We start from the raw sequence: 23,267 nt of genomic DNA, 5'->3' as shown, positions 1-23,267 counted from the left end.
CAAAAAGTTTCTTATTCTGGCAACTTTCATCATAGAATAATTCCATCTCTAAATTTATACATTACAGTTCAAAAAGCATTTTTGGCTCAAAAAGGTTCAAAAAGCCTTCTGGTCTGATGTTTTGATCTGTGTATTTGTGATTCACATTAATTTTGCCTTTTATTAATATTATGAATTTCACTTACTCAGTGATGCATCATATTATACTAAGAAATTAATGTTAGTATTGAATATTTTGGTCAATGAACAAAATAAATAATTACGGTACCTAGGTATATGGATTACTACGGTTGGTCACAAAGTCAGCCAAATGTTTAGACAGGCTTTGATATTTTTATCCACCTATCAAGTCTTTCCCAAGGATCTGAGAGAAGCAGATGTTACTGTTTAATAATACTGAAGGTACCACCACAGTATATAAAGTGTTCCAAGCAAGGCTTCCTTTTGCAATTAATTGATGTGGTTTTGTCACAATACCAATGTGTTCAAGTGGTCCAGATGTTTTGGAATTATACACAAGATGCTTTTTACTATTGGTACTAACTTTTCTTTTTTTGCTACAATCATTCTACTGCTATTTACAGATCTGTATACTTTGTGATTTTTCTCCAGTTTTTTTTCTCTTCTATCTTGCTGTCTTCACATACTGCCATGTCCACTATACAGACTTTTTTGTATCATCAACAATTACTATGTCCGAAGTGTTGTGCAGCAGATGCTTGTCTGTTTGAATTTTAAAATCCCAGAGTAGATAAAGATAAGAAGATCTCCTTTTTCTTCTTCATTTTCTATTACTTTCTTTGTTTTATGGTCCCAACAGTTCTTATTTGCCGGCAAATAGTATTTCTTGCAGTTATTCCAATGCACCATTGTTGCTACTTTGTCATGCCATTGTTTGTAGTCAGGTTTTTATAGCAGCTAATTAGGTGGTCCAACATGGTATTTCTTCAGCTTCTTTGCTAAGAAGGCATTTCCTGTTGCTGTCTTCTCAATGCTGGCTTTGTATGCATTTGCTTGTAAGGTTGCATTTGCTTTAACGCAGACAGAATTATTTCTTTCTTGTTCTCCTGCTCTTAGCCATTGCCAGGTCTTGTAGTTATCTGCGTGGCCTGCTAGTTTAGTTATTTGCCGTGTAAGACTTTGCCTTGCTATGTCTCTCTTCTATTCTTCATTCATCTTTCTTTCTTTCAGGCCAGTGTAGTCTCTTTAGTATTCAGTAAACCTTCACGGCATAATAGTTTTAGTGCCTCTTCTTTACTGTCCTTCAGACAGTGAAGGGTAGTCTTCCAATGCCCTTTTTTCTTCTTCAACTGGTATTCTTGCAAAAATTCATGCCTAGTTAGGGTCTTTGGTTGCACGGGTGAAGTAAATGATTCACTGTCGTTATTCTTCTTATCCTCCTATCAGGGCTTTTATTTCTGCTTCAGTCTAATCCACTTTTCAGCCACATATCTAATGATTGGAGTTGCCCAGATATTAATCACCTTGATAGTATTTCTGTCATTGAGTTTAGACTTTAAGATTTCATTTTTCTGATGTGTTCACTATTAACCTTTTCTGTGATTTCAGTGTGCTTGATTTTGCCTGGATATTTGTATCTTCATCTAGAGTCTTGATATTATTTCCATAGGGCACCTTGACTCCTTCAGTTTTCACTATTTTTCTCTTGTTAATGGTATGGGTGCACATTGATCCAGTCCAAACTCAGTTATGATCTTGACTCTATATTTAAACAATGTTGAGAAGCAATTCTATTTCAGATGATGTATTTATTATCTACTCATCTTCAGATTATCCGTGTAAATGAGGTGGAATAGTCTGGCTGATGTTACTGATGTTTGATAGCCAGGGCCTCTCTTTTTTAGTATTGTGGATCCAGGAATTAATGCAATAACAAATAGTGATAGTGGTAATGAAAATTTTCTCTCTTGATGTTGTTAACCTCTCCCAGTTTATCAGCACTGATAAATGATGACAGTAACTATGTCTTCCATTGTGCCATTAATCTTGGCACAAAGGTTCTGATGTTTCTACTGACTCCTGTTATTTCTAGGCACTTATCTAATCATGTGATAAGGAGTCAAATGCCTTCTTTAATCAATTAATCTACTGTTGTGGCCTGTCAGCCGCTTGCCCCTCCAGCAGCTGAATCAAATGAGGAGGTGATGTAGGAGTCAAGGCCAACATCAAGGCAATCTGAGGGCTCTGAGGGGGGAAATGGAATGGATCTGTCAGAGATAGAAATAGAGGTGGAGCCTGGATCATCCATCAGCCCTCAGATGGAGAGTCAACAGCCCCCAGGTCTGGAAGTGGCTGATGAGGAAGAGGAGGACAGCTGGTTCCAGTAACTGACACACGGATGCACAGAAGGTAGAGGAGAGAAGAGCAGTGGAAATCTATAGGCTGATCCTTGGGATGGAAGAGCCCCCGCTGCTAGCGAAGCTCTGGGGATAAAAGGCAGGAGGAAGGTCTGCTGGACAGACTTGTTAGCCTGCTGTGTGAGAGGGAAAGACTTTATGCCCAGGCTGCTGGCACTCCTAATAAAGGGAACGTTTATTTAACTACAGAGAGTTTGTCATGTTTGGGAGCTTAGTCAGAACAGCTACATTCAAAGTGATCTTCCTTCTTAAAGTTTCCCAAAATTATCTTATCCATTAGGTGCCGATTTTTTGTTGTTGCTTTTTGAGTGGGTTTTTTTCCTGCTCAGATGAAAAGCCTAGGTGCTATTGAACTGCATCAGTTTCCATGCCAGTAAATAATTTAAAAAGTTGTTGGTAATAGCACTTAAACTTATATATCACTTCACAGTGCTTTATAGCCCTCTCTAAGTGGTTTACAGAGTCAGCATATTGCCCCCAACAATCTGGGCCATTTTACCAACCTTGGAAGGAGGAAGGCTGGGTTAACCTTGAGCCAGTAAGAATTGAACTGCTAAACTGCTGGCAGCTGGCAGTCAGCAGAAGTAGCCTGCGGTACTGCATTCTAACCATTGTGCCACCATGGCTCCTTTGGTAAGCAGGTAATTGGTCTGTAATTGTTTAGCGCTGCTCCTTTGGTTGGAACTTTCATTATCAGGTAGGTTTTATTAGAGGTTAACCAATCTTCAATTTCACCTTCTTGCCGTATGTTACTAAAGTCCTTAGCAATTATGGGTATAGATCAGTCAGGTGTTTCAATCAAAAACCATGCAGTTCATGTGATGTTGGCCAATTCTTGATCTTTCTTGCCCTTTTCCCCACCATGTCTTCTGTTAATACAAGTTTTAAATTATTATACAGCTTGCCTCGTGGTGTAACTGGAACAATCTGGAACTGAACACACTCAAAACCGTAGAAATGGTGGTAGACTTTAGAAGAAACCCTCCCATACTACCACCTCTTACAATACTAGACAACACAGTATCAGCAGTAGAGACCTTCAAATTTCTAGGTTCTACAGTATCACATGACCTAAAATGGACACCTAACATCAAATACATCATCAAAAAAGCACAACAAAGAATGTTCTTTCTGTGCCAACTCAGAAAGCTCAAACTGGCCAAGGAGCTGCTGATACAGTTCTATAGAGGAATTATTGAGTCTATCATCTGCACCTCTGTAACTGTCTGGTTTGGTTCTGCAACCCAACAGAGCAGACACAGACTTCAGAGGATAATTAGGAGTAGAGAAAAAACAATTACTACCCACCTGCCATCAATTAGGGACTTGTATACTGCACGAGTCAAAAAGAGGGCTGTGAAAATATTTACAGACCCCTCACATCCCGGACATAAACTGTTTCAACTCCTTCCCTCAAAACGATGCTATAGAGCACACCAGAACAACTAGACACAAGAACAGTTTTTTCTTGAAAGCCATCACTCTGCTAAACAAATAATTCCCTCAGCACTGTTCAACTATTTACAAAGTATACACTACTATTACTGTTAATCTTCTCATCACTCCTTATCACCCATCCCCTCCTACTTGTGACTGTAGGACTTTAACTTTGTTGCTTGTATCCATACGATTTATATTGACTGTTTCCTAGTATGATTTGATTGTTGATTGTACCCTATGACTATCATTAAGTGTTGTACGTTATGATTCTTGATTCTTAATGAATTTACCTTTTCTTTATGTATACTGAGAGTATTTATACCAAGACAAATTCCTTGTGCGTCCAATCACACTTGGCCAATGAAGTATTCTCTTCTCTTCTCTTCTCTTCTCTTCTCTTCTCTTCTCTTCTCTTCTCTTCTCTTCTCTTCTCTTCTCTTCTCTTCTATTCTATTCTATTCTATTCTATTCTATTCTATTCTATTCTATTCTATATTTCAGCTTCTCTCCCCCGCTTGTTTACCTCCTTTATCCATATGCATTGTTGTTGTATTTCTTTGGGTTGTCCCATAGCTACCTTCAGAACTCTACTATTCTCCTTTATCAGGTGTTGACTGGTTCCCTGTAGTCACTTCCTGATGGATTGGCCAAAATATTTCTGATTTCAGTGAAATTGGATTCTGCCTATAGTATATAATTCAAGCTTCATAACTGCTCATTTTCTTGGCTATTTTTATTATTTGCTGGTTTATTATTTTCAGTGCTTTTATAAATTTGTACACAATATCTTTTCCCTATCTGATATCCATTACATGACATAACCCTCAATTTATCTATTTTCTTGTCAGAGACTTTTTCTTCATGCCACTGCCGTAAGGTACCTGATGGGGCCTCCTAGCCAATCTATAATCATCTTTGTCTTAAAGAATTTCACCAGCTGCCTCTTATGAAGGCTGGAATAGGATTGAACATGAGTACTTTCTGTCACTCCCACTAAAGAACCTTGAGCTTCAAAATTACTGGATGGAAGTGTATTCTCACCCCACTAGCTATTTATTGGTAGTGTCAGGAAAACTTTTACGCTCTTTTGGCTGCACAGTCATTTTTCCAATCAGTAGATAAGGAACGGAGGGAGTAGAGAGAGAGAGATGTATCTCCCTTTTGATACTTTTCTTTCTTTCTCATTTTTTCTATATTTCATCCATGTATATGAAATAAAGCACAGAGAAGGAAGTGCTCACAACTTTTATCAACGATGATACCTTTACAACAAGAAACTACTTTTTACCACATCCCTCCAGCAGTCACGCTGACAACATTTTCTTCAAATGATTAATATAGCTGTAGTTCCAAAACAAACCTCAAACTTTCTAATATAAGAAAAAATATGCTCTATGGAATTATAAAGTAGGTCAAATATTATGGCAATGGATCTGATTTTCACATTTTATTATATTTATTTATATTATTTATATTAGAATGTTGCACCCTCCTTTCATTCTCCTCTAAAATCAATAGCAGGATGTTTCCTATTGTAAAAATCATAGCTGCAATATATAAATTAACCCAGGACTAAACAGAAGCTTGGAAGATTTACTGAGCTTGAGATAATTTATTAGTGCTAAGCACTGGATATAAAGCTAGTTTTGGGTGAGGCTCCTTGGTGTTCAATGTCCTGCAGAACTCACTTAAAGCCATAGCTAATGTCTACATAGCTAAATAATACTGTATGAACTTCTGTAGCTACCAACAATAGTTTGCTTTTTAGTCATTAATACTGCAAAGGAGTTGTGATCTATGAAGACTTATGTATGTATTCTTTGTTTCTGCACAAATCACTCAGCCATTGCTTGTACTGTGAAAATTACAAATCTTTACAATGTGTCCACATAATCTATCTAAATATCCTTTATCTCATGCTTTTGTTATACTATTAACAGGGTGAATTATTTCAGTTAAGCTTAAAATCAAGTTTAAATTATTTTAATTAATGTTTGAGAAAAGGTATGTTTTCTGTTATGAAATTACAACTCCCAGAAATGCCAGCTAAATGTCCTTAAGTTTAAGTCTAATTAATGTTTAATGGGAATATCTTCTGGAAATCTCACTTTTATTTTCTTGCATTTTGAGACAGACAAAAAAATCCTATGCATTAATTAATTTTTTATGATCTCAGATAAATCTGCTTCAAGGAAATATAAAACATATTGCCAGTGATTATTAACACTGCAAAAATCTACTGTTTCTGCATCTTATAATATATCACTCTTCAAATATTTTAAAATTCAAATTTGTATAAAAAAAGAACTAGTACATAAACATCAAAGTTAATTGAATCTGACAATAAAGTTATAAGATAAAAATGACAACATAATTATGGAGCAGAGAAGATATAATTTATCTTACAAAGAGAAATCAGCGCTTCTAGCTGAAAGTGGATAAAATAATCAAGAAATATAATTCAATTTTCAAACTTTAGATTATGCACACACAGACTAATTATAATTATGCTGCTATTACGAGATGAAAATATTTTCTCATTTTACTCTTTTATATAAGAGTAAAATATAAACAATTTATTGACCTATGAGTATAAGCATCCCAAATAAATCAGAGAGGAAACACAACTAGATGGGCTAATACTACTTTATTTTTTGTTTATATTAACAAAAACTTGCAAGTCTGAAAGTACACATTTCCCACTGTCTCTTTTTAACAGCCTGATCAATTATGGTGAAGCAATTGCTGTGTTCTTCTCTCTCTTGTCTGATCATATCCTATGCAGCATCTCTTCCCTCAAGGTCACCCACACACATACTATATATATAAATAGCACAACAAGGAACTTGAGTAGCTAATAAGATGTTGTTTGCCTTTGCATGTTAGTTCAATTCCCAATCTAGACAACATTCCTCAAAAAATTAAAATGCTGTCTTCCCAGTTTTTGGTAATGATCATTTCATTTAATAATATAACTAATATAATAATTACACAATTAGGTGTGAGCCCAGGGGAAAAAAGCTTCAATAATCAATGCCATCTCAGAGAACCTAGAACTATGACCAATTCTTTACTGTGAGGTTTTGATAAGGAGTAAAAAATAAGAACACAAAGCCAAGCCACTGTCAGTTAATGTTATTTTGCAGTGTGCTGATGTCAAAATAAATACTGAACAAATATTTCTTCAAAATTGCTAGCAGTTCTACTATTATTTATATAAAAATAATTGGATAATTATTGATATCATATTGTCATTATTTCTTTTGATAATGCATGTTTTCATGGGTAGACACATTTTACATTTCACATATATATTTACATACATACATGCATACATACATACATATGCATATGTTTCTTTGTGCTTACACCTGAATATTTCTTTTTTAAAATTAAAGAAGCTTACTGTAATGTCATTAAGAATACCCATATTGTAAATAGCACATAAAAACTTTGAAAACAAGTTTTCTCAACTATTTAATTGTTCCTTATTTATATTATGAACACTGACTCCTAATTGCTCACAATGTCTCTGGTTTATCTTAGCGACAGCTCTGATTTTGTAAATCCCAAATTTACACTTATGCTTTTCTATGTATTCTTTAAAAACTATGCTAGTTTTTGAAACAGCTCCACTCAGATGTATAAAAAATAAATAAATTGGGGTGGGGTACAGTGTACTGCAAAAGAAAATACTTTTAAATATTTGAAGAGTAAACCTCTAGTTCTACTAACTGACCCAGATTGGATTTTGCAACATTATCCCGGAACATCTTTATTTGCTTTTATTCATCAAAGAAAATACTGTTCTAATGTTTGAGCTAAATTCTCCTCTCCCCAAAACATTGTTTTCCTTTCTTATTATTTTTTTTTTCAAGATCCTGATAACATCTGGCAGTGGAACATTTCATATCTTTCCTCTTCAGAATCAATAATTTAAAATTATACTTCAAATTTATATTCGAAAGATAGAACCTGATATATACTGAAAGTATACTAAATTAGTATTAAAATTAAGGGTAAAGCACGAAGGCAAATGTAGACCCAGAAAGAAAACTACTGTGAGATTTTGGGCAGTTTAATATATATTTCCTCTTAGTTTTTTTTTAATAATCTTACAATAGATAACCATGTTTACTCTTATGATAGAAGTCCATCAACTGAAGCCTGATGTATAACCAATGACACAGTTGTGGAACTGATTCTTTAAATAAAAACAAAGCTAAATTAAATTAAATACTATCACTTTTCCTTCCCAGAAAATTAATATATTCTTTTTCCTATTAGATAAAGCGTATTTTCTCCCAAAAAGAAATGCAAATTCAGATATTATTTTTTTAATACTATAGTGATACCCAGCACAAAGTTTTGTTGGAATCTAAGGATACAGGAACTTCCCTAAAGTATCACCCCCCCATACAAACACCAGTGATATTTTTATGGCCTGAAAATGTTCAAAATATAGCCTCTATAAAAAGTCAGCTGAAGCCTTTAAGCGGAGCAAGAGAGATTGATTTGGAAGGACAGAAAATCAGCAACAATCCTACATTGTTAAACTTGAGAAAAATATCCTGGCTTGGTTTCTGTGAAGATTATATACCATGGAGAGAGAGGTAGAGAAAATGCAATTTGCTTTGGAAAAACATGTCTCTGAACACATGAGGTATAATGCAAGGAATCTTTATTTTCACTAGGACAAATGCATAGACTACTTTCTGTTCTATTGTCACAAGCAAAAAGTAAAGGAGATTATTTACTCTAGACATGGATACGGCAAGGTATAAACTCTGAATGTTCTCTTGATCACTATTTTCCTTAAGTGGAAAATATATATCTTCAGTTCCAGAAAAATCATGGAATTGTATTATGGAACATTTATTGTGCCTTTCCTTTTCAGACAAATAAAAGATGCACAGGATTATTAATCTATTTATACAGGCCACATTTCTTAAAAGAATTTCCCTCCCCTGTTTCTTCCCAATTTTATTTTTGAGTAAATATTATCACCATAATGTAGCAAAATAAAAAACACATCTCATTTGAGTGGGGAAAATTTGATCAAAGCTTCTGTTCACTAATGTTATCTTTGATCAGTTTTTTCTAAAAAAGGGGATGTTTAAATGGAAGACTGATATCTAAAATAGTATGCTTCTATTGTACTGGTGTTTATGATCTTTCTCTTCTGAGGAGATATCCAGCCTTCTACATCACCATGTTCCTACATCTTTCAGCAAATGCTATAAGGAAAATTCTCACCTTTTCCACCAGGACAAACATTGGAAGAGACCTATGTATAGATACTACAGAGATATAGAAAACCGCTTCCATTCTTGGAATGCCACAGTATACTGATGTGGGCTATAAACAGCCCAGAGTAAACCAACTTGGTTGAACAAAAAAACCCACATTGCTTCAGAAATCAGCTCTGAGGGCATGCTTCTTTGATTCTTTGCTGAAGTGAACAAATTCTTTGAAGATCTGAAGGGTCCATTTGTGCATCTCTAGCAAAGTAAAGTTCTTAAAATGCAATATTTAACTATATTTATCAAAATAATTATTGTTGATTCTTTAATTATAAATACATCTTACTTCTACTGTCAGTAAGAAAACCTGCCTCAGCAGAAATATGGGCCAAATGTAAATATCAAGAAATATAAAGTCCATAATTTCTATAAGCTAGATGAAACTATAAGATGCATGTATACCATATTTCACACATTAGTCAATAAGACAAACTTTAAATTGCTTCGACTCAAGGCACTGATAGTTTTTCTATCCTGCAGCTCCTATAATAAACAGCGTGGCTGTTATGTTAGGCTATATATTTGGAGATTTATGGCACTGGGTTGAATGTATTCATTATTATTTGACAAGATTTCAATACTTTAATATATGGAGAAAGTAAAATAATGCCAGATTGCTTTCAAACCATATTAAGAATGTCAAAATTATTTTTCTTCTCTAAGGTATTCTAAAAGCTTATCTATACAGCAATAAAATGATTTTCAAAATAACATTTTTTACTGGAACTTTTCCTTCTATTACAAAATTTCAAATAAAAATAACATTTCACCATATATTATAAGAGAGAAGCCTTACAAAGGGCAACAGTCTAAAGGACACAATTCAGTGTTAGTTTTGCCTGACATGCAATTCTACCCCAATATTTGAAAAAGTCATTTTACAGAGCAAATAAGAGTCTGATATTTGGTTTTGTAGATAAACTCAGTGTCTAATGAATAATCAAAGATGATCAATAAGCAATTGTTTCTAAAAATTTCTATTTTTTAGTTACTGATTATAAAATACATTATCATGAAAAACAATGCCGGTTGTTGCTGACTATAAAATATATTATCATGAAAAACAATACAACTTGTATGTGTTAAAACCTACAATACGTTCAGTAAACCATGACCTAAATTAGTTCTACAGGTCTCATTGCAGCTCCTACAGCATTTCTATGTTCCAGTACTGAACTATGCAGGTGGTAGAACCTGTTTCCCAAGTATGTTCATAAATAACCAATTAAAAAAACTATCATGTCTATGTTGCACATATTTTAATAAGAGCAAAGGAGACAACAATATACCATTTTCCAGAGGAACCCCACAGAGGATCACAGACTGAAGTCCTATGGTTTCTCAAAAGAATCTAAAATCGTAATGATTTTTTTCCATTTGTTCACCTTCCAAATCTCTTTAAGGAATCCTATTGTTTCATAAACAAAACCTTTACAACAAATGCAGTCCCAAGCTTCCATCTATGCAGAACAATCAATGTTTAGTTGCAGACAGCTGACAATGCAATATGTAGGAATTATCACTGCATAATTGACACCCTGGTGTGCACTTCTGCTTAATTTAATCCAACTCCCCTATGTATTTTTATACATACTTAGCATTGTTGTTTCAGCTTTGTGCCTTCCTCTTCATAATGAGGCTGATCACTGTGTTCTTTGATAACAGATGGTTGCAGGACAAATGTATTTTTAGATGTAGATGTTCAATACATGTCAGTCTGGGAATGCAGAATTTAAATTTTGAACATCAACAGTTACAAAAAATTGAAATGATTTTTGTCTAGTAAAATACCTAAAAGAATACTTTATGAACGTGTCCTCTGTTTTTTCAGCCTATTCTCTCTTGACACATTCTCCTCTCAAACCCAACACTTCTGGATGCTGCAGGCCTAATAAATTAATTGACTTGTAGTGCTGGCTACCAGCTTCACTAGCTTTGAAAAAGGTTGGACCAGTTCATGAAGTCGGAGTGAACAAGTTTTGGTGCAGCATGGTTCCCTCTCAGGCCCATTTTCTGGAAGACTAGGGCAGTTGGTTGGCCATTTTTAGAACAAACTTTTAGTGTGTTTGCTTGTTCAGTTTTCCTGTTATTTTCAAGTGTACCTGTTTTTCCTTTGATAAATAAATACCAGGAAAATAAAAGTGCTATTACAGTTTTATTTAAGCCATTGCCTTATTCTAAAGACAAACCTTTTTTAAACATGTTTTGAGATTAACAGCATAAACCTTCTGGTAGTGTGAATGTGAAAACCTACAAAAACAAATTTTCAGTTCAGAAAAGAAATTCAGAAAAGTTCTATTTTCTTTCTCCCTTTTTAAGAGCATGAAATGAAGTTAGGAAAGAGAACATACAGTCTTCATTCATATCTCAGAAGACACTGAAATTTAAATGATGTAAACACATTGACTGTCTTTTGATCAGAGTTAAAGTTAGAACTTTACCACCAATTTCAAGATGCTGGAATAGCAATAAACATTATTTGAAGCTCTACATAGTGCAAAAAAAAAAAAAAACTTTAGGCAGAGATAATTCAAAATCTAGGCTTGATGCTGTTGTGAGTCTCTTTACTCTGAAGGGACTCTTACATAAATCTGGGTAATTTTTCAAATGTACTGCCTTTCCAACTACTTCCATCTCTCCCATGTGCTGACCTTTTTAGTTACTGATAAACAGCTGCTCAGGAGTGATGTATTCCAAGAAAACTAACATACTTGTGCTTTGTGTCCTAACTTGGCAAGCCAAATATAAAGCCCTCATATGTCACCTTCATGTTGTCTAATAAAGCCTTTTCCCTTCTGAATACAATAGACATTTCCTTTTTTAACTGGTCTTTTCAACCTGGCCTTTCATGCTCTCTCTCCCCCTCTCCCTCTCATTATTATGACCTTCAGCTGGGTGAAATGGTGCATCATAGGTCTTTTATTTTTTTGAACCAAGGTACCTCAAATGGACTATCTTTTAGAATGTGCCCAAAATCTGGGAACCATGACTCCCGCAGGAATGAACTTTGGTAAAGTTGAAGCTGCTTCTGTGTTACAGGTTTCACTGCTGGGCTACTACTATGATCATGTCATCTTCATTTTCAATGTTCCATGACATCTCAGTCAGTTTTTCAATCTCTCTTTCCCTTCTCTACCCAACAGCAGCCATATTCATGCCCAATGGAAAGGATATGAGCCCAAATTTTCTGTTGCTAAGTGAGACATTTGTTAAGTGAGTTTTGCCCCATTTTACAACATTGTGTGACACAGTTGAATAGTTAATCACTGCAGATGATAAGTTAGAACATGGTTATTAAGTGAATCTGGTTTCCCCATTGATTTTGCTTGTCAGAAGGTTAGAAAAGCTGATCACATGACCCTAGGACCCTGCAACCGTCATAAGTGTGAGTCAGTTGTGAAGCATTTGGATGTGATCACATGATCATGGAGATGTTGCAATGGTTGTGTGAAAAATGGTCATAAGTCACTTTTTTCAATGCCATTGTAATTTTGAAGGATTACTAAATGAACTGTTGTAAGTCAAGGATTACCTGATATAGAACAACTGTGAATTAAGGTTTCAAAACATATATTTGTCTCTTACCTGCTGGTTTACAGGAAAATTCCTGTTGATTTTTTTAATCTATAAAAGTAAAAAGAAAAAATAGATTAATAAATAAACTGACTCAATTATGATTCAGTCACAAAATGGCATTATTCCTCTGTGAAACTGATATATATTAATAGATAGTTCTTTTTAAAAATAATTTTAAGGTGCGTAATGAGCAGAAGGAATAACCTTTGAAAAAGGGGAAAGAGCTACATTCAAGTGAGATAAAAGATATTTGAGTCTGGACCAAAACTGAAACCTGAATAAGTGTCTCAAGACCACCATCAATCTCTGTTCTCATGAAGCCAAGGGGGAAGTTTATTCGGACTTGCCAACTCTATTACTATAATCTTATTATTAAAAAATTAACATGCACATGCTTAGTTCCTACTATGGTCTATCTTGATGGTTGACAAAGTGTCATTCTTGAATTTTGTACTTAAATGTTCTCTTATCAAATGTAACATTATTATTATGCATATTACTATTATTTTACTAAAATATCATTTTGGTTTATTTGATTTTATATTAATTTAATTCTGTAAATGTCTGTTAAATAACCCTTTTCTAAACATCTCATATTTTGTATGGCAATAATCAGAAGAAAATTTATATTTTTATTCAGAGAAAAAGTAAAATAGACTGAGAGGTAAATACTGAATAGATGAATGCAAACAAAACACTATTTATTTATTTATTTATTTATTTATTTATCTGATTTGTCAATCGCTTACAAGATAATAGGTATAAGTATAAACATAGTTATGAATATATGAAATGGATACATGTAAGAAAAATAAAAAGAAACAATAGGACAGGGATGGTACGCACGTTGGTGCGCTTATGCATGCCCCCTACAGACCTCTTAGGAAAGGGGTGAAGTCAATAGTAGACAGTCTAAAATTAAAATTTTGGGGGTTTGGGGAAGAAACCACAGAGTCAGGTAGAGTATTCCAGACATTCACCCCTCTGTTACTGCAGTTGTATTTCCTGCAATCAAGTTTGGTGCGGTTAACCTTGAGTTTGTATCTATTGTGTGTTCTTGTATTGTTATGGTTGAAGCTGAAGTATTCATTGACAGGTAGGACATTGCAATGTATGATTTTATATACTATACTTAGATCGGACTGAAGGCAGCGTAGTTCTATGTTTTCTAGGTCTAGAATTTCAAGTCTGATTCCATAAGGTATTTTGGAACAAGTAGAAGAATGGAGAACTCTTCTTGTGAAATATTTCTGGACTTTTTCAACTGTGTTAATATCAGATACATAATGTGGGTTCCAGACTAATGAGCTGTCTTCAAATATTGGTCTAGCGAATATTTTGTATGCTCTAGTTTGTAGTGTGATATTACCAGAGAAAAAGCTATGTAGGATTAGGTTAACAACTCTTAATGCCTTTTTGGCAATGTAGTTACAATGGGCTCTAGCACTTAGATTATTAGAGATGAGTATTCAAGGTCCTTTACAGAGTTTGGATAATCAACAAGATCTTGACTATTCGGCTTGTATTTTATTTTCTGATATTTTTTTTTGCCAATATGTAAGACAGAGCATTTATTTTTTGAGATTTGAAGTTGCCATTTGTTTGATCATTCTGATACATAGTCGAGGTCTTTTTGAAGGGTAGCAGTATTGTCTGTGGTGTTGAATAGCTTTATATCATCAGCAAAGAGAACACAGTTGCTCTTAATATGATCACAGAGGCCATTTACGTAGAGTATGAAGAGAGTTGGTCTGAGAACACTGCCTTGGGGGACACCACTATTGACAGGTACAGAATTTGATAGGACGCTCCCAATTTTGACCATTTGTTTTCTGTTTGACAGGGATGCTTCTATCCAGTTATGCAGGTGTCCAGAGATACCATAAGATTTTAGTTTTAGTAGTAGTTTGTCATGTACCACTGAATCAAAGGCTTTACAGAAGTCTATGTAGATTGCGTCTATTGCTTTGCCCTGATTGAGTTTGTGTAGTCCATGTTTTTGCAGTGTAAGAGTTGCAGGTTACAGGATAGTGTTTTTCTGAAACCAAATTGTTTATTAGAGAGTAGGTGGTTTGTCTCTAAGTGGAGGATAATGGATTGGTTAATAATTGATTCCATGACTTTACAGGTGATGCAGCATAAAGAGATTGGTCTGTAATTTTCAACTAGGCTGGGGTCTCCCTTTTTGAAGATGGGGATGACCATGGCTTGTGACCATAGGTTTGGCAAGGAGCTGGTCCTGAAAGATTTTTCAAAGATTATGCTTAGAGGTTCGGCTATGGCAATGGATAGCATTTTTAAGAAGCAGGCACATATTCCATCTGATCCAATAGATAGAGATGGTTTTAGATTGCATAGTGCTTTTTCAACAATGTCTTCTGTAAAATGGTATGTATTAGATCATTGTAGTTGTCTGTGGTTTGACTAGGAAATACTGGGCATGATCCATTGCTGTTTACAAATACTGAGCCAAAGAATGTGTTAAAGAGGTTTGCTTTAATGGTGTTGTATTTGCAGTCTTTACCATTAGGTCCTTTCAGGGGTGGGGTGGACCTTGAATCTTTTCATTTGTTGTTTACAAAATTGTAGAAAGCACAGATGGAATTGGTGCCTAGAAGGTTTTTCTCTTGTTTAATGTGATAATTGGTGCATTCAGCCTTATCTGGTGGCATAAATTTTTGTATCAGCTTTTGAAGTTGGCAACATGACCAGATTTGTTTTTCCACCAAAGTGATTTCTTTTTGGATTGAAGCTTCCTTCTTGTTATGGGTAATCTGTTTTTTCTGGTTTTGGGAGTTGTTATTGGTACATATAGTTTGATGACTCTTTTGACTTCAAGTAAAAATATGTTGTAATGTAACAGTATTGCATCCAGTGAATAGAAATTGCCAATCAAAGGATAAGAGTTCGTTGTCTGTAAGATCATAGTTGCCTTTTTTTGAAGTTATAATTGGGGATCACGTCATTGTGATGATTTTTGTGTGGACATATGTTGAGACAAAAATCTCATAACAGATGTGACCCAGCTTCATGCTCCCAGAAACTATTTAAAAAAGAGAAAAATAACAAATCTCCAAAGGATGGCTTTTGAGATCTAAAATAGATCTGAACTCATCCTAGGTCAATATGTATTTTCTATACTGTCTCTATTAAGCTCACAATGAAATTCTAGTCCACATTATTCTCTGGTTAAAAATATACTGTCTTCTTGGAGAAAACTGTAACATACTTCTAAATACTTTCACCTTAGGCACTTCCAGAGGAAAGCACAATACAGATAGAACAAAATAGAGCTAAGAATACAAAGTAAACAACTCAAGTATATACCAAAAACGTAAGACACTAAGTTGCACCTAAGTCTACGTATCTTTAGACAATTGCCTGTTTTGTACAGGTGGTGGTGTGGGGTCAGGAGCGTTTCTTACATGGAACAATCCAGATTTGTAAACCAGATTATCTCTGATGATATAAGAGAAAAGGACAAAAGCAAATTGCCCCCAAATAATATTGTTATCTTCTGCAACCCATTATTGCATAAAAGATGGAAAACAATTTTTAGTATTGCTTTAATTTGTATATATTCTTCTTATTAGTTTACATGCACATATATAAATTTACAAGTGTATCATTGATCTGGCAACAAATTATGAGCATACCTTTTTAAAATAGGTCATATAATACCAGGAAAATGTTTTTTTTTCTAGAAATTTATGATTGTTCTTAGACTTTATGTAGTTTAGGAGCTTAATAAATGCTATAGAGGAAAAGTTTTCATTTTTGAAGGACAATTATAAAAATGGTCATTTATTTATTGGTTAGGCATAAACATTTATTTCCACAATTAAAGTTAAGTAACAGTTCTTTCCCAGAAAAGAGAATGTGCAGTGGCCAACATGAATACTCCTTTAGAAATGCTATTTCTAAACATCTAAGCATTAAAAAGAACAAAAACAGGTTATTCTGTTTAAATGCTTTGATTATAGATTATGTGTGTGCATGTGCATCCACATATATCTGTGTGTGTGTGTGTGTGTGTTTACACACACACACATACACACAGAGACAGACACACACACAGTGCAGTGGTCAGAATGCAGTATTGCAAGCTTGCTCTGCCCACAGTCAGGAGTTCAATCCTAACAGCCTCAAGGTTGATTCAGGCTTCCATTCTTCCAAAGTCAATAAAATGATGATCCAAGAGGTGCTATAAAGCACTATGGGGGAGTATATAAGTCTAAACGCTTTTGCTATATATATAAAACAGTGTCCTGTTAGAAATTGGGGATCACATCGTTGTGATGTCCTTCCTTTTAGGTGGAAGTAGAAATGGAAACCATTATATTAAATGTTGGTCCTTTGCCAACAATAATGGTGTCTTTCCACAATGTTGCAACAATCTGCATTCCTTGCTGTGTTGCGAAGTGATACAAGCTCTGAATTTTACCTAAAGTATGGTGTATTCATTTGTCAGAATTTCATGTATTTTTTACCAACACCTATTTGAACTGAACTCAATATTTAAAAGATCCTATGGTGTTATTGTGAGAATTCTTTGTTTTCCAAAGACTAGACACATCACACAGTAGCTGGTAATTGTATACAATTTATTATTGTGGCACACATATCCCCCAGATTACGTTGTTGTTCTGGCTAACTCCATCCCCCTAATCCCAACTCTTGCAAATTGATACAGCTACATAAATGTATAGTCCTTAGGTTGTAGTCCTGGCAGTTGACCCATCTTGCTTTCTATAATACAGTAATTGTGTATTCCAGACATTGCTTCCCAGTGTCTTATCTACTTGTTTTGTTCCTCCTTTTCTCTTGTACATACCCAAGACTTTTATAGGCTAAGGGCCTTGGTGGGTTGAGTCTGCCTATGGACATCAGCATATTTCCCAAAATGCTGGTATGACTCAATTAACCGGACACCTGCAACAATCCCTTGCATGCTTGTGACTGGACTGTGAGTTGGGGGAGAGAACAACTGATTAACTGAGCTCATCTTCTCACAAGTTTCTGAGATTGTAAACTTTTACTATACTTTGAGAGAAGCAATGAGCTGAAGATATCCTTGGGGAGGTGGGAGTGGGAAGCATTTCTTCCTAGCTTCAGCTGCTTTTCTCAACTGCAGACAGCAACTCCAGTTTTATTCCCTCCACACTTTCAGAAAGGGAACATTATTTTCTGCTTCCCTCTAACATTCTTTTTTATCTACACAGGCAACTTTGACAATCTTTAGCTAAGCTTCCTATCTTGCCACATTCATAACAGAACCTATTCTCCCTGTGGTTTGTTTGATCTCCCTTGATGGGAAAAATGTTGCCTTTCCTCAGGTACTTCCTTTTTTCTTTCCTTTTTCAATCTCATTGTCTCTGTGTAGTCCTTCCAGGTACATTGGTAAATGTAGTATTGAAGATCTTGCTGTGAAGAAGAATCCTTTCTTCAGAGCATTGACAAGAGGTGAGATGTCAAAGGAAGGTAGAAATTAATTTAAAATGATAAGCCTAGGATTGCACATCTATCTGGTTCATGCAGCACCACAACTTGCAACTACATTTCGTGCTGAGATTGTTTCAAACTGAAAATCCTTAGACTAATTATTGAGAAATATATAAATGCATACATTTTAATATCAATTGATATTGGTTACATTGCATTAATTGTGAGGCTAATTAAAAGCTTGACTAAAATGTTCTTTCACAAACAGGAATAATAATTAAGATAAAGCTAAAATATAGAAAATAACATATATACATACACACACACACCTGATTACATTTCATATTTTACAATAACTTTCCCTTTCACTTTAAAATAAGCATTTAATCTTTCACCCATACTAATAATCTATCAAAGCTGAGGGCATTTTGGGTTTATATTTTGAAGGCATTCATTTTAGGTTTATATTTTTAAGGCACTTCATAATATATATGAAGATACATTACTGGGACTAATCAGAGCTAGATTGGAGATAAACAATTTCCACATACATCATGCACAACATCCTTCCTATGGCTAGTCATAATAGTACCTAGTATGTCAGTATTATCTACATTTGTAAGTCTGCACTGAGATAAATTCATTTGGTTTGCATTCATATCGTAATTGCACAGAAATTTGGATGCTTCTTAGAGATGAGTATGGCCAAGAAATAATACAGAAGATAAAAAATCAGAGACTGACAGCCCTTCTTACATCACAATCTATGATTGGTCTCATTTCAGACAACAATGAATCCACATACAGACAGGAGGTTGTACAACTTGCCTCGTAGTGTAACCGGAACAATCTGGAACTGAACACACTCAAAACCGTAGAAATGGTGGTAGACTTTAAAAGAAACTCTCTTATACTACCACCTCTTACAATACTAGACAACACAGTATCAACAATAGAGACCTTCAAATTTCTAGGTTCTGCTATATCACATGACCTAAAATGGACACCTAACATCAAAAATGTCATCAAAAAAGCACAACAAAGAATGTTCTTTCTGCACCAGCTCAGAAAGCTCAAACTGCCCATGAAGCTGCTGATACAGTTCTATAGAGGAATTATTGAGTCTATCATCTGCACCTCTATAACTGTCTGGTTTGGTCCTGTAACCCAACAGGACAGACACAGACTTCAGAGGATAATTTGGACTGCAGAAAAAACTATTACTACCAACCTGCCTTCAGTCGAGGACCTGTATACTGCATGAGTCAAAAAGAGGGCTGTGAAATTATTTACAGACCCCTCACATCCTGGACATAAACTGCTTCAACTCCTTCCCTCAAAATGATGCTATAGAGCACTGCACACCAGAACAACTAGACACAAGAACAGTTTTTTCTCGAAAGCCATCACTCTGCTAAACAAATAATTCCCTCAACACTGTTCAACAATTTACAAACTGTACACTACTATTACTGTTAATCTTCTTATCGCTCCTTATCACCCCTCCCCTCCCACTTGTGACTGTATGACTGTAACTTTGTCATCTGTATCCTTACAATTTATATTGACTGTTTCCTAGTATGATTTGATTGCTTGTTGTACCCTGTGACTATCATTAAGTGTTGTACGTTATGATTCTTGACTCTTGACAAATGTATCTGGAGTCATGCAGCTGAACAATAAAGAGGGAGAAGAAATTCTGTCCCATCTTTGACAGACTTTTCTTATCCTATTATTTTTGGCCATCGTTAGAAATAAAAATGCTATGAAGTAAAGCCGTATCAACTGGCAGATAATCACTCACTTTGACTCTGTACATCAGCAAGCTAAAATATTATCTGAGTCAAGCTAAGTGGTAATTTATAAAGTTTATCCCAGACTGATACGTTGGCATAGCTTTTGAGCAACATAGTCTGCTGAGTCTATTCAATCCTACAAAAGCTTGATTTATTTATTCTAAAATCCTCAATGGAACAAGAATCCATAAATTATGGTGATTCTATTACTTCTGAGATACTGAAAAATGGTATTATTGCCAACATCAAATGAGAATGAGATTCAAATATAGTTCATCCTGTTTTGTAGCTGAACTTATTTAATAGCTACAGAAATATTTCTAATTGCATATCAAGGGAAACCACAATCAGTGACGTAAACCGAATTATCTTATACCAACAAAAAATATAAAAATGTTGAACAGTGCTAACACTACCTTTTGAAAGTTAGATGAATACCAAATATATCTAATCATATCTTAATTGTTGTTAAACATTTTCTCTATAATTCTGTGGCTAAATGTAATTGCTTTTGTCTTTAAATATGATTCATTATGCTATTAGATTTCTATTGCCATCTAATGTTTAAATTGAAAAGTAGATCAGAAATCCATTTCTCTTAATTCACCAAAATGATGGGTTTTATTTATTTAATGATTGTTTTAATCTGTTTTTATGCTAGATATTCCTCATTCTAGTAATTCACAATCATTGCTGTAGCTGCAGATGTTTTAGCCCTCCACATCTGGGTATGTTCCATCTTTGACCCTGGTTGGGTTGCACTTCCCTGTTGAATGAATGAATGAATGAATGAATGAATGAATGAATGAATTCTTTATTGGCCAAGTGTGATTAGACACACAAAGAATTTGTCTTCGTGCATATGCTCTCAGTGTACATAAAAAGAAAAGATACATTCGTCAAGAATCATAAGGTACAACACTTAATATAGTCATAAGGTACAAATAAGCAATCAAATCATACTAGGAAACAGTCAATATAAATCGTAAGGATACAAGCGACAAAGTTACAGTCATAGAGTCACAGTGGGAGGGGATGGGCGATAGGATATTCAAGACTGTGCAGTCTCGGGTAGCTTCCGGGCATAATAGCTCATGCTCAGTGCGAGTCTGCATAGCTTTATCTGGTTTACAAATTGCACTCTTTCCTTGATTGGGATATCTTTACTTGTTTAAGAAAGATGATCATTACTTGTTTTTTAACAGTTAAAATCCTATGTTTAGTGTAATGGTATCAAAGTGAATTGTCTCCCTTCTCTCCTCCCATTTTTTTTTAAAACCAGGGAGAGTATACTGATCTTATGCAGAATTTATGTTAGCTTACTAAATAAGTTTTGTTCTTGCAAAAATAAACCCTCTAGGACCAATGTGATATTCATCATCATTTCAGCTGACAGTTATAATTACAGAGTTAATCAGAGGCAATTGTAATTTGGCTTTAAATGCTGGATACAAGTGAGAAACTTATTATTATGAATATCAAAAATAGCCTGGAACACAAGTTAAAATTAATAACATAAAATTTTTTAGCATAAGCATAAAGGTTAGAAATGTATAGTCAGATATAGAGGCAGCATTATATGGATGAATAAGTAATAATGTAACTGGCTTGCGTAGCATAAACTTTGCATATGGCAGACAAATTATATGTTTCTCATGTTTCTACAACACATCAAATTTTCAGTATTAATAAAGTGCTTTGTAAGAGGATATAAATTTCCATGAAATATACAATTTCTCAATGGATTCCCAGCATTAATTTTAAATGCTTTCAGATAGAGAACATTTGATAATAAATTAAGTAAAATATAGAAAATAATACTTCCATTAATATAGAGTTAGTAGGCTGCAGTTAAAAATATATATATAACAAGAAGGACTGGTAAAAACAAACATTTTAAACTCAATTACTTTAGACTCTAAATTTTTGGTTTGGGGATATTGAACAAGACCTAAAGAAGTGGAGGATCACAGAAGTGAAAAACTTGAAAAGGATAAAATAAATAAATAGAGATGACAATGTAGATATAAGAAATAGGAACTAAGGTAAGTTTGACCAATAGTTGACTATTTACATTATAATGTATCTGATCTAATGAATCAAATGCAAACATTTGATTTTACCTGTTGATTCCATAGTATTGACTGAACAAGTTTATACAGCATGAGCTTGCTCACCTGGTTTTTAAATTTATTCCATTGTTCTGAACTCACAATGTAAAGCAAATAGATCTAGGAATCTATCTCAGAGAGGGTCTCCTAGGACTACAAAATAAAGAAGCCAAATTTGATCTAGTTTTATTTTCAGCTCTAGTTTGGATTATGAAAAGGAAGCAATACTAATAATCATAAAATGATTGTGAAGATAAGATTTGTTTTTCAATGAATTTTCACAGAATTTGAGTTGCTAATAAACTTGAGTAGACATCTCTGGGGAAGCTTTAATCAAAATTGATGCACATAATATTCGGCACTTGGCCTGTGAGGCACTTATGAGAATTGGGATCAAATATATGTGGGAAATACGATAAACCTCTAAGAAATATACTTACATTGTGCTTTGTGAGATTGGAGATATTAATCGCTATTGCTTGCAGCCAATCAATACAGTCTTCAGCAGATAGACACTGAATTATTCCACTGCAAATGCCATCCACAGCAACAACTTGGAATGCATTTTGTCTGTAAACATGAAATAGATTAACTTGGGATCTATTCCAACACTGCCAATTTAATATTACCAATTTAATAAATATTGCAGAACAAATTCATCTCCGTTATATACTTCTCACAATACAAGTTAGCCACCAACTCTTGCTATTTTTTAAACTATTATTATATGATTCTTTTTATATTTAGCACTTTTACATGGCATATGATGAGATAAAATTTGGCAAATCATGTTGGACCAGCTGAATACAAATTGCTTACACTGCTGCTTTTCTTACACAAGAAGCTTGAAAATGTAGGAGTTTGGCAGATTGTAGAAACTGTAACGGCCGGTACAAGGTATTTTTCAGATATTGTGGTATAGTCTGACTCTAATGATTTTGACTCAGAGTTACCTGTATCATTTTGGGGGGAATTTTATAGACCTATACAGTGTCAGTGATATCTTTCTCCATGAGTAAAGAGGCATACTTTTTGCAAGGATCTTAATTATGACTAAGACCACAATTTTTCTACATAAATATTACGTAGCTGTCTAAATAACAAATTTTCATTTCTAAAATTAAAACAGATCAAATTACTTTTTAAGCAAGAAGTACAGTTGGGAGAAGTACAGTTTGCTTATATTTATTTATAATTATATTTTATTTGTATTTATTTTCT

At 34.3% G+C, this 23,267-nt stretch overlaps 1 protein-coding gene across 9 annotated transcripts in view; it reads right to left on the bottom strand.

Moving 5' to 3' along the window:
* SNTG1 (syntrophin gamma 1) overlaps nucleotides 1–23,267 on the bottom strand; it is a 211,096-nt gene that overhangs the window by 45,241 nt on the left and 142,588 nt on the right. For all 9 annotated transcript variants that reach the window (XM_087931227.1, XM_087931233.1, XM_087931232.1 and 6 more), the window contains 2 exons: nucleotides 22,487–22,616; nucleotides 12,707–12,745 (listed from right to left, as the gene is read on the bottom strand). In XM_087931227.1, coding sequence (XP_087787353.1) covers nucleotides 12,707–12,745; nucleotides 22,487–22,616 — 169 coding nt within the window. The remainder of the gene's footprint in view (nucleotides 1–12,706; nucleotides 12,746–22,486; nucleotides 22,617–23,267) is intronic.

The sequence above is a fragment of the Pseudonaja textilis genome, chromosome 3 (assembly GCF_049901715.1).
Source record: "Pseudonaja textilis isolate UNSWEBS1 chromosome 3, rPseTex1.2, whole genome shotgun sequence".
Lineage (NCBI taxonomy): Eukaryota > Metazoa > Chordata > Lepidosauria > Squamata > Elapidae > Pseudonaja > Pseudonaja textilis.
Note: the sequence above shows the minus strand (reverse complement) of the source record. Positions and strands in the feature narration are given on the sequence as shown.